The following is a 12,911-nucleotide window of genomic DNA, read 5'->3' on the forward strand; positions in this document are numbered from 1 at the left end:
CTAAAGGAAGAAATGTTTATTTGGTGCAAAATTTAGACTTCTCAGTAGCACACCATCTCATCTAACTTGCATGGTCAGCTTATTCGAACACCATAACTACATGGAAACTTGAATACTGACATCTTGTTGATTTGCAAAGATTGGTGTGATGCTTCAATACATCCCAGAGTAATCTGGGCAGACGATTAAAAAGTATTTGCAAAGTCCCCTTGAGGGACTGGGGAAAAAGGCAGATATACTAAACCTCCCCACCTGGGGAAGACCTGATATTCTCATAATCACTAGGGACAGTCAATTTGATGGGCTAAGACCTTAATCTTGGGGTTCACCCTTATGTCACTTATTCCTTCAAAGGAGCAGCTAGGCCTACTTATAATTATGCCTAACCGTCACCCCTGGGGAATCTCTTTTGTTGCTCAGATGTGGTCTCTCTTCTTTAAGCCAACTCAGCAAGTGAACTCACTGCCCTTCTTCCTAAATCAGACATGACTCCCAGAGTGTAAATCTCCCTTGCAACATGGGACCTTACTCCTGGATGAGCCAGGACCCAGCATCATGGGATTGAGAAAGGCTTTTTGACCAAAAAAGGGTAAGAGAGAAATGAGACAAAATAAAGTTTCACGGCTGAAAATTTTCAAAACAGAGTCGAGAGGTTACCCTGGAGGTGATTCTTACACATTATATAGATATCCCTTTTTAGATTATGGTGTACTGGAGCGGCTACAGGGAAGTACCTGAAACTGTTGAACTGTTATCCAGCAGCCTTTGATTCTTGAAGACGACTGAATGACTACAGAGCTATGAAGGTGTGTACATGTGATTGTGAAAACCTTGTGACTGACACTCCCTTTATCCAATGTATGGAAGACAAGTAAGAAAAAAAAACAAAAAAAATAAATAATGGGGGTATGGGATATTTGGGGTGTTCTTTTTTACTTTTAGTCTTATTTGCATTTTTTTACAGTAACGCAAATGTTCAAAAATCAACTGCGATGAATACACAGCTACATGATGATATTGTGAACCACTGATTGTCCACTTGGATCATTATATGGTATGTGAATAGATATCTGAATAAAATTGCATTTTAAAAAAGTCACCAAATGTGGCACTTGCAAAAACGCATTTATTTACAGATGCATGTCAAGTTCACAAAATGCTCAGTACTCGCATGAAGCTAAACTAATTGATAAAAGAAAAAGTTATGAGCAGAATCAAAGCTTTCATAGTTTTTAAATGTTCATAAAGTGTTAATTTAAACATAAAACGATTCCGCAATTTATAGTAGTGAAATTCGATTTGACAAAATAAAAGTGAATTTATTTTAAAAAGTGAATTTATAAAGTTCTCTCCTATATCTAAGCAAATAGACACTCTTTAGAAATCTGCACCTAACTTCCTATTTTACCTAGTCATACTAATATAAAACATATAAATTGTAAAACACACTTTTTAAACTTTAAACTCTGCACAAACTGAAATGCTCTGAATAATTTTTCTGTGACTCACCTCTTGCAACCACACCAAAATGTAAAGCCAAAAATTCCTCATATGTGTGAAACAGAAAATGAAGAGTAAATTCATCCAGCAAAGTCACAACAGCTTATTACTTCCTCGTTAGATAATTTCTCTTCCTAGCGCAAGAGCAGATGGTTATGAAATAGCCCCTGAAATCTGCTACTGATCCTCCACAGTTCCTAGCTGGGGCTGAAAGGCAAACTTACCCCAACCCTTGCGTGGTGGTCTTGGGGTCAAGAGCAGCCCCTGCGGGGACGCGCTGGCGAACCGAGGCCGGAGGGGGCAAGGAGGCGGGCTTCCCACTGGCGGTCCGGTCTCCCAGGTGCTCCCAGGGGCCTCACCTGGTCTCCGCAGCCCCGGGGCCTGAGGTCCGCCCAGCGCCACCTACACAGCCCGGGGCGCCGAGGTGAGGCCCGGCCCAGGGACGCCCCCGGGTGAACACCGCCCAGGACACAAAGGAAGGAGGGCCACCTGCACCGCCCCTCGCCGCCTCGGGCCGCAGCTCCCCGCCCCGCCGGGAGCCCGACGGGGCCCCGGACGCCGCCGCGGCCACTTCAAGCCCTCGCGGGTCCCTGACGGCCCAATCTTCTCGCTCTCTCAACCCTCTCAGACCAGAGAAAAAACAGCCGCATCCATTCGGTTCCTCCTGCTTCCCGCCCCAGGACCGTGGAGCGGTCTGGAGCCCGCCGCCCCGCCCAAAGCGGAAGGCGCGCGCCCGCGCAGGCAAATAAACGCGCCCGGAGCCCCGCGGACCTGGAGCCGCCACGCGCCCGGAGCCGCCGCGCGCCCCCGCCCAGGCCGCCGTCCGCGCGCGCACGGGGACGTGCCCTCCTGCGCGGCGGGGGCGTGGCTAAGCCGCAGGCGCGCTCGGCGTGGTGCGCGCGGCCCCGCCCCCGCCCGCCCCCCGGAACTGCGTTCTTCTCACTCACTGGGGACGTTAAAGCCAAAGAGGGGACGCTGGGCTCCGCGCCTGGTTCGGCGGCCGCAACGTGGAAGCCGGCGGTTCGGAGGATGCCTGGGAGGGGATAGGGGCGAGCTTCTGGGCGGCGCCAAGTCTGTGAGGGGCGCGGTGTCGCCCCAGCTTCCCGGGGAGGCAGAAGCAGCCACGTCCAGCGCTCCCTCAGGGCCAAGAGGCCGCCTCGGGTTCTTCCCCTCAGGATCTCGGACATGAACGAGCTGAAGAGCCGGAAGAAGTCGGGGCCCCGGGGAGCCCCCGCAGAGCCCGGGAAGCGGAGCGAGGGCGGGAAGAGCCCCGAGGCCCGGGGCGGTGCAGGCGGGGGCTGGGCGGACCCGCGGACGGGCCTGAGTCTGCTGGCGCTGGGGACGTGCCTGGGCCTGGCCTGGTAAGTGGACCTGGGCCCTCGTCCGGCCTGCTGCGGTCGCCCCGCCCGCCAGCCCTGGCCGCGCCCGGCCCAGCTCCCCCCCCCCCCCCAGAACCCCCAGCCTCACGGCTCTGTTCTGCCGCCTCGCCCCCAGAGGACGGCACCCCGACTTTTTTCTTTTCCCTCCTTGCTTTTCCTCGAGCCCTGTGGCTCATTGCTCTTCTGTGCTAGTAGTCTGTCCCGGTCCTCGGGCTGGGGTTGAGGCTGAGGTTTGGGGCCGAGTCGGCCGTTGCCTGAGAGCTGCAGCTTTGAGCCTGCGCTGCTGGGCCCCGGTCCGGAGCGCCCCGGTGTCCGGGGCCGTCACCCCCGTCCTGTCCGCCGCGCGTCTGTCCGGGACGTGTGTCCTCCCCTCCCCCAGTGCCCAGTGGAAGCGTTTGCCTCTTGAAAAGACTTCCTTCTCCCAAATCCAGCAGACGTTCGTGATAATATCAAACTTGGGAGCATTTCTCGTTCAGTGAACGCGTATGCCTTAGAAATTTAAACTTTTTCTAAGCCACAGAGTGGACTTGAATAGTGTAAAACTGCGGAAGTATCGCAGTTGTAGTCGCTTTTCAGCATTTACATTCTCACAGTTATTAATGATATATTGATGTCATAGGAGAAGTGACTATTAGAAATCTGAAAGCCAACTTAACTTTTTCCCCAGTCTCTTTTAAGAATAACCTATTTCGTCGCAACAAATACACTTCAATAAATATCCTTCCATTTTTCACCTATTTTTAAAGTACTTTGAAGATCGTTACCAAAAGTTCTCGAGAGTAGAATTCTAGAAACGTCCCCGAAAGACCTCTGCTCTGGAACAATTCTGATGTTAGTGCGTTTTTTAAATATTCCTTACTCATCCTGAACGGTGTTTTTTTCAATGTTAGTGATACATTTGTTACAACAAAGTGAAATGTTGATTGTTGAATGCTGTCTTCCAAAAAGAGGTAGAATTGTCTCCTTTACTAATATGGTGTTTTTGTTTGTGGAATATTTTAATTTTGATCTGAAGAGAATAAATGTACTGAATTACTGTTAAATAAACTTCTCTAATACCTTAGAGTGCATGACGTTTTCTGAGTAAATTTTTAAAAAGCAAAAACCTTGTATTGGGAAAGTTATTTAATAATAGAAGTTAGCAGGCTAAAAAATATTTTGCTTCTCTCTGGTTTTAGTTACTAAATTTATTAATTTGATCTTTAATTATCCCAACCTCCATATTCATGTGGATGATTACATCACAAAATGTTCTGCTTTTCGGTAATTTAGTTACTATGCTGGAAGCTATTAGAAGGGGAAAAAAACGGAGAAGCACATGCTTCAGCTTAGGAATTTAGTGCTTGCAATAAAGACACAAACGTGTTACACTCATTAGGAAGATTTTATTTGAACTATGCCTTTGAAAAATAATAAGGCAAAATCGTAAATTATTCGTAAAATGAGCATATGCTTTGTTTATTAAAATGGTTGATCTGTTTATTTCTTTCTTAAAATCTTTTACCACAGAGTTGAAGTATATATAAACTTTCATCACTGTTTATGGTAAAATATTTATTCTTGATAAATTTGGGAATGAAACAGCCTACCCTAGTAAAACATTTGTAAGCATTTCCAAATAAAAACCAAACATTTCGTCATCTCTTAAGGTACTAAATAGCCCACTAGAATTATAACAGAGCCATTGAGATATTTTCCAGTAGACACTAGAATACATACTTCAGCATCTAAAAGTTGGGCTGTTAATCCTTATTGATGATTACTATACTAGCACTGTTCTGGTTGTTAAGATAACAAAACAGTGGATTACATGTAAGCCAGTGTACCCTTTTTTTTTTTTCCCTCCAGGTATTCTTTTGTTTATTTGCTTATTTTACAAGCTTTCAAAACTGTGAATTAACTCCTGGGCTATACGGAAATGGCTGTGTACTTATCCATTTTTTCTTACTTTGTGTGATTCAGCTGGGGAAACATCTAAACCCTTCCACAACCCAAGGAGGAGTTTAAGGCATCACACTATATCACTGTCTTTTGATCTTTAGTTTTTGGATCCTTGTTTGGAAAGTAAACAGAGATAATGCATAACAAATTTAAGAGTGGATACTTAAATATCTCTCTGCTAAATAAAGTCCCGATATATTATCCTGTGTTAGCTTAATAATAAAACCAATTGCCCAAAACTGTATGGATTGAATATCAGTTTGTATACCTCATTTCTAAACTCTTAAGAAATTTTTCAGACGAGGATTTCTGCTTTCAAAATGTTAAAAAGTTGTGATGTTACTAAGGAAATAAAACCTTTCATATAAGAAAAGGAAATGTCTTCATATAAACTAAGGTGACAAAGGCATGTCTATTTACTTAGGTTGGATTGTATGATGTGCGAATAAAGCTGTTTAAGAATGAATAGAAGTGTAAGAATGCTTGCCTTCCATGCGGGAGGCTGAGGTTTGATTCCCAGACCATGTACCTAAAAAAAAAAAGTAAAAAATGACAAAGATAGTGGTAGAATTTGCACCTACCATGCTGGCCGGGTTTGAGTCCCAGCCCAGACACGTCCCAAAAAATGATTCATCAAATGGTGCTGCAGTAACAGAATAGTCATAGGGGAATAAAAAAAAGGTGACCCCACTATACAGCATACAAAAAAAAAAGAACAGTGTAACAAGTGCTAGAGAAAATGTGGAGAAAGAGATGTACCTATTCACTATTGGTAGGGAAGCTGAGAGGTACAGCCCCTTGGAGGGCAAGTGTGGTGGTTTCACAGGAGGCTAGGGGTGGGGTTGCCATATGAGTCTGCAACCCTGTTGCTAGGTATATACCTGGAGGAACTGAGAGAGGGGACACACATGGACATTTGCACACTTGTTGATGGCAGCAGTGTTGATGATCCACAAAGGATGAAGATGGCCTAAGGATACAACTGAGGGAAGGTAGGGGGAACTGTGGTATATACATACAATGGATGATTGAGCTGCCTCAAGAAGGAATGAAGTTGTGAAGCAAGTAGATAAAGCTTAAGGACAATGTGTTGAATGAAATGACAGAAACAGAGACAAGTATTGTCATGCCTTACTCGTATAGACTAACTATAATATACAGACAGAGAATTAAAGTAGCATGGATTATCAGGTTGGGGCCTGTTGTAAAGGGTCTTAGATTGTAAGCTCTTATAGCAGTCACATATTCAGTAGTTCTGTTATTTCTAAATTCTGAGATACTGTGATATTTGTGTACAACATGGTCATTCCTTGAATTAGGTATATATATGACACCTGAGACTCTTAAGAGCACTAAAGCTATGAAAATCAGCCTTACCCCATACAGCAACTGTTTAAAAAGTTGAAAAAGTGATCAGACTTTGACTAGAGATATGAGAAGCTGATTTGGATAGGACTAGAGTAAATAAAAATACAGGGCAAAGGATGATATGGTCCATATTTTAAAACTTCAACTTCTGTGTGAGACTAAAGGAAGTGATGTTTATTTGATACAAAATTTATATTTTGGGTAAGCATATTATCTAATTTAACTTGTATGGTCAGTTTATTTGAACACCATAATTACATGGAATCTTGAAGAGGGCATGACATCCTGTTGGTTTGTACAGGTTAGAGTGATGCCTGGATATATCCCAGAGTAATCTAGGCAGAGAATAAAAAAGCATTTGTGAAGTCCCCTTGGACTGGGGAGAAAAGAGGAAATAATCAACTTTCCCATCTGGGGAATTCCTGATATTCTCACAAGCAGTGGGAACAACTGATTAAATATACTGAGCCCTTGATCTTGGGGTTTGCCCCTTTGAAACTTATTCTTGAAAGGGAGAAGCTAAGTGTACTTATAATTATGTCCAAGAGTCACCCCCAGTGAGCCTCTTGTTGCTCAGATGTGGCCTCTCTCTAAGGCAGCTTGGTAGGTGAACTCAGTGCCCGATATATCTGCTAAGAGGAACATGACTCCCAGGGATGTAATCTCCCTAGTAACGTGGGACAGGACTCCCAGGATTTGCTGGAACCCAACATCGTGAGATTGAGAAAGTCTTCTTGACCAAAAGGAAGAAGGAGAGAAATGAGACAAAATAAAGTTTCAGTGGCTGAGAGATTTCAAACGGATTCAAGAGGTCATTCTGGAGGTTATTCTTAGGCATTATGTAGATGTCCCTTTTAGTTTACGGTGTATTGGAGTGGCTGGAGGAAAGTACCTGAAACTGTTGAGCTGTGTTCCAGTACCCTTATTCTTGAAGACCATTGTATGACTATATAGCTTTTACATTGTGACTGTGTGATTGTGAAAACCTTGCGTCTGATACTCCTTTTACCCAGGATATGGACAGATGAGTAAAAAAAAAATAAGGATAAAAAATAAATAAATAATAGGGGATAACGGGTAAAAAACTGGGTAGATTGAAACAGTGGTGGTCAATGAGAGGGAAGGGTAAGAGGTATGGAATATACGAAATTTTTTTTTTCCTTTTATTTCTTTTTCTGGAGTGATGCAAATGTTTTAAAAATGATCATGGTGATCAATACACAACTATGTGAAGATATTCTGAGCCACTGATGGTTTCCCATGTATGGACTGTATGTGTGAAGATTTCTCAATAAAAATATATTTTTTTAATTTTTCATATAAACTTATTTGTTAGAAATTTAATCAACTGGATGTTCCATTGTGAAAATTGTTTAAATTTCTATTGGAAATTTCAACAAATTTTAAAATTGCCTTTATAAAGGTTTTTGATAGCGTTTGTGGTAACTACATAAACTTTCTCTATAAATCACTTATACTGCAAAATCTTAGCTAGCCCCATTTCTCAGGGTTTGTTTTTGTTTTTTGGTTAAGTGGAGCTTTATCCAAAAAACTGGGCTATCCTTTAAATGCCCTGCTTTTTAAAAATGGAATATAGTTAATGTTTTCCTGTATGTTAAGTATTGTGCTGAAAATGAAGCTATAGGCGGTGTGAAACATAGGGCTAAATGGGTACTGACCCTAGTACTGTCCCTGGAACTTCTTTTCTTACTGAGGTGCACAGTAACAGCTCCTTTGATTATGTGCCTGTATCTATAAGTCCCCAGTCAACTGCCATTTCCTAAAAACCCAACCCTGGTACCATTTCCTAGAAACCCAACCCTGGTTATCTTAGTGTTCTAAGGAGACAGGCCTTGGCCTTCTAACAAGTGCAGATAGAAGGTAACTCTGACCCTTTATACAATCATGGACATCACGTGGAGGGATAGAAGAGTACAAATCAATCCAAAAGAAAGGGTCAAGGTACCATGAACACATAGCTGATGTATTATGTGCTTGGCAGTGTTCTGAGAGCTTTATCCTTATGAACCTATGATAACCCTATGAATTATGTATTATGTGGAAATTACAGCAAAGATAGGCTAAAAACTAGCCCAAGGTGGGTTATACAGCCAGTAAATGGCAGAGCAAAGGTAGCCTAGCTCCACACTTAACCACTGTGATACACTGCCTTCTGTATTAATATGAAAAAAAGGGCAAGACCCTAGAGATGGAAATCCCTATTTCAGAGCTATTTATAATCCTTTTCTCCCTTCCATGAGAAGCTGTGCCACTTAGCAGACCCTCGTTGTTTCTCCTTTACCCTCATACCTCTCTAGGAGAAGACTTGGAGTGGGGAGGCCTTTAATTCCTGATAGAATATACCTATGATTCAAAAAGGAATTGAAGCACCTTGGATACTACTTCGGGTGAGAATTTGAAAAATTATTCATTTTTCAGACATGGAGGAGCCTTCTCTCAGAATACTTTCTTGGTTTCTAAAAATCCTCCTCCTTAATGTTAAATGAGTTAATATTTATAAAGCACTCAGAATAGTGCCTAACACATCTAAATGAAAAATAAAACATTTTAACTCAGCACCATGTGTGCAGACCACTTTTAATTTTTTTCTTTAGTGTGCTGGTTTGAAAGGATGTATGTCCCCTAGAAAAGCCATGTTTTAATCTAAAATCCATTTCATAAAGGCAGAATAATCCCTATTCAATACTGTATGTTTAGAAACTAATCAGATCATCTACCTGGAGATATGATTTAATCAAGAGTGGTTGTTAAGCTGGATTAGGTGGTGACATGTCTTCACCCATTTGGGCGGATCTTGATAAATTTTTGGAGTCCTATAAAAGAGGAAACATTTTGGAGAATGAAAGAGATTCGGAGAGAGCAGAGAATGCTGCAGCACCACGAAGCATAGAGTCCACAAGCCAGTGACCTTTGGAGATGAAGGAAAATGCCTCCCAGGGAGCTTCATGAAACAGGAAGCCAGGAGAGAAGAAGCTAGCAGATGACTCCGTGTTCACCATGTGTCCTTCCAGATGAGAGAGGGACACTGACCGTGTTCACCATGTGCCTTTCTAGATGAGAAAGAAACTCTGACTGTGCTCGCCAGGTGCCCTTCCACTTAAGAGAGAAACCCTGAACTTCATTAACCTTCTTGAACCAAGGTATCTTTCCCTGGATGCCTTAGATTGGACATTTCTATAGACTGTTTTAATTGGGACATCTTCTCGGCCTTAGAACTGTAAACTAGCATCTGATTAAATTCCCCTTTTTAAAAGCATTCTGTTTCTGGTATATTGCATTCTGGAAGCTAGCAAACTAGAACAATTAGTAACACTAAGAAAACTATGCTTTTTTTTCTTAGATTGTATTAGTCATATTTAGTAAGGGGTTAATCCTTTATTTGAGGGATAGGGGATAGTGAGGAGGAGATGACTAGAAAAACCTATGTTATTATCAGAGATAATATTTCCACTAACATGACAGTTTTATTCAAGCTTTTGCTTAATGTTTGGATTTAAAGAGAAGTCCAGGAATTGACAATATTAAATATCTAATAAAATGAAAGTCTATAATATATTATTGTAGTGGATCAACTTTCAAAATCCCTTTTATGATAACAAAGGTATTATGAATAAATATAAGATAAATCCTTATATACTTGAGTAGTGGATGATAAAACTAGTCCCTGAAATTGAATGTTTCTTTACAGTAGACTCCACAGTTGGTAATAGATTGGTTTTGTTGGTCCTCAGATAATTCTGGATTCTGAAAACAACCAGAATTAAACGTCAAGAATAAAATAGCCAATCAAATAAGAATTATGGAGAGGACATTGCCGAGTGGCAGAAAAGCCAAGGACCACAGAGTTGCCTGCTAGCCAGCCAGAATGCTGCGGACCCTGGAAAGACGCTAGTCTCCTAGCCAATACCTTCATTTGAACTTATGGCCTCTGAAACCAAACAACACAGTTACTAAAAAGGAAAATGGGTTCTTTCTCATGGCATTTGTTTTGTCTGCTCCAGTTCAGGTGGAGAGAATACCTGTATCAAAGTTTAAATGGCTTTCCAGAGATTTTAGCATGCAAGATTACAGGAAGAGAGCAATCAGTAACCAGTGTGGTTCATCATACATCCACCAGATTCAGACATACTCTCCCAGATGGCCATGGAACAAGCCTCATGCTCCTTGGTTTTGGAGACTCACAGGATTGTGTACAATTGAATGCCCTCAGGAATTCTCTTCATCTGAGGATTCTAGGGGGAACAAACCCCCTTCTGTGTCATAGGTCCCTCAGGTCTCATGTGGCACCTAGAATACCTGACTCATTTAAACAGTGAATAAAGAAGTATTTGCAAAGTCCTGTTGGGGGAATGGCGAGAAAGGGGGAGAATTCAACTTCCCCATTTGGAGAATTCCTGATATTCTTGCTAGCCGTGGGGACCACCAAATTAACAGGCTCAGCCCTCAGTCTTGGGAGTTTGTTCATATGAAACTTATCCCCAGTAAGGGTACGCTAAGCCTACTTAAAATTAGGCCTATGAGTCACCCCCAGAGAACCTCTTGTTGCCCAGATGGGGCCTCTTTCTCAAGCAACACGACAAGCAAACTCATTGCCCTCCCCCTCTCTACATGGGACATGACTCCCAGGAGTGTGGACCTTCCTGGCAACGTGGGACAGAAATCCTAGAATAAGCTGGGACTCAGCACCAAGGGATTGAGAAAACCTTCTCAACCAAAAGGGGAAAGAGAGAAATTAGACAAAATAAAGTTTCAATGGTTGAGAGATTCCAAACAAAGTCAAGAGGTTATCCTGGAAGTTATTCTTACGCATTAAATAGATATCACCGTTTTAGTTAAGGTGTAACAGAGAGGCTGGAGGGAACTGCCTGAAAATACAGAACTGTGTTCCAGTAGCCATGTTTCTTTTTTTTTTTTTAATTTTTTATTAATTAAAAAAAATTACAAAAAACACAAACATTCCCAACACATACACTCAGCAATTCACAATATCATCACATAGTTGCATATTCATCATCATGATCATTTCTCAGAACATTAGCATCAATTCAGAAAAAGAAATAAAAAGACAACAGAAAAATGTAACAAACAAACAAAAAAATTTTACAGGGCATACCCCTTACTGATCCTTTCATTGATCACTAGCATTTCAAACTAAATCTATTTTAACATTTGTTCCCATTATTTATTTTTATTCCATATGTTCTACTCCTTTGTTGACAAGGTAGATAAAAGGAGCATGAGACACAAGGTTTTCACAATCACACAGTCACATTGTGAAAGCTATATCATTATACAGTCATCATCAAGAAACATGGCTACTGGAACACAGCTCTACATTTTCAGGCAGTTCCCTCCAGCCTCTCCATTACATCTTGGATAACAAGGTGATATCTACTTAATGCATAAGAATAACCTCCAGGATAACCTCTCTACTCTGTTTGGAATCTCTCAGCCATTGACACTTTGTCTCATTTCACTCTTCCCCCTTTTGGTTGAGAAGGTTTTCTCAATCCTTTGATGCTGGGTCTCAGCTCATTCTAGAGTTTTTCTCAATCCCTTGATGCTGAATCTCAGCTCATTCTGGGATTTCTGTCCCACGTTGCCAGGAAGATCCACACCCCTGGTAGTCATGTCCCACATAGACAGGGGGAAGGTGGTGAGTCTCCTTGCTGTGTTGGCTGGAGAGAGAGGCCATATCTGAGCAACAAAAGAGGTTCTCTTGGGGGTGACTCTTAGGCCTAATTTTAAGTAAGCTTGACCTATCCCCTGTGGGGTTAAGTTTCATATGAAAAAACCCCAAAGCTATAGGCTGAGCCCTATAGCTATAGGCTCAGCCTATAGCTTTGGTTGTCCACACTGCTTGTGAGAATATCAAGAATTCAACTTGGGGAAGTTGAGTTTTCCCCCGTTCTCACCATTCCCCAAAGGGGACTTTGCGAATACTTTTCCACTCACTGATCAAATCACTCTGGGATTCATCAGGGCATCACCTGGACAAACCAACAAAATCTCATGTCCTATACAAAGTTCCATGTACTTAAGGTGTTCAATCAACTATCTACATAAGTTATATTAGGAGATGCACTAGTCAAAGTATAGATTTGTACCAAATAAACATTTTTTGCTTAAGTCTCACACATTAGCTGAAATTCTAAAATATTAAGTACCATCTATTTTCAGCACACTGCAGTAATGACATTCTTTTGTTCTTCCTCATGCAAAAACATTTTTTAAATTTGTACATTTAGTCACTATCATTATACACTCTAGGCATTCCTAGATTACACCATCTCAATCTTTATCATCTGTCTTTCTTTGTGATTTCATTTATGCCCTAGCCCTCCTCCCTCTATCATTCTCATATGCAGCTTCATTCAGTGTTTTAACATAATCGTATTACAGTTAGGTAATGTTGTGCTGTCCATTTCTGAGTTTTTATATTCAGTCCTGTTGCACAATCTGTATCCCTTCAGCTCCAATTACCCAATATCTTACCCTATTTCTATCTCCTGATGGTCTCTGTTACCAAGGAAATATTCCAAGTTTATTCACTAATGTCAGTTCATATCAGTGAGACCATACAGTATTTGTCCTTTTGTTTCTGGCTAATCACACTCAGCATAGTGTCCTTAAGGGCCATTCATGTTGTTACATACTTCATAACTTTATTCTGTCTTACAGCTGCATAATATTCCATCTTAT

The 12,911-nt window shown here is 41.7% G+C and overlaps 1 protein-coding gene across 2 annotated transcripts in view; it reads left to right on the top strand.

The window, feature by feature from the left end:
• Positions 1-2,404: 2,404 nt before the first annotated feature.
• Positions 2,405-12,911, top strand: part of LOC143689094 (inhibitor of nuclear factor kappa-B kinase-interacting protein) — a 30,318-nt gene continuing 19,811 nt past the window's right edge. Inside the window, exons 1-2 of one of the 2 annotated variants that reach the window (XM_077167766.1) lie at positions 2,412-2,520; positions 2,676-2,861. In XM_077167766.1, the coding sequence (XP_077023881.1) occupies positions 2,686-2,861 (176 nt within the window). In that variant the 5' untranslated portion in view covers positions 2,412-2,520; positions 2,676-2,685. Of the gene's footprint in view, positions 2,862-12,911 lie in introns of both variants that reach the window. The other variant, XM_077167767.1, reaches the window with a different exon arrangement.

The sequence above is a fragment of the Tamandua tetradactyla genome, chromosome 6 (genome assembly GCF_023851605.1).
Source record: "Tamandua tetradactyla isolate mTamTet1 chromosome 6, mTamTet1.pri, whole genome shotgun sequence".
NCBI lineage: Eukaryota > Metazoa > Chordata > Mammalia > Pilosa > Myrmecophagidae > Tamandua > Tamandua tetradactyla.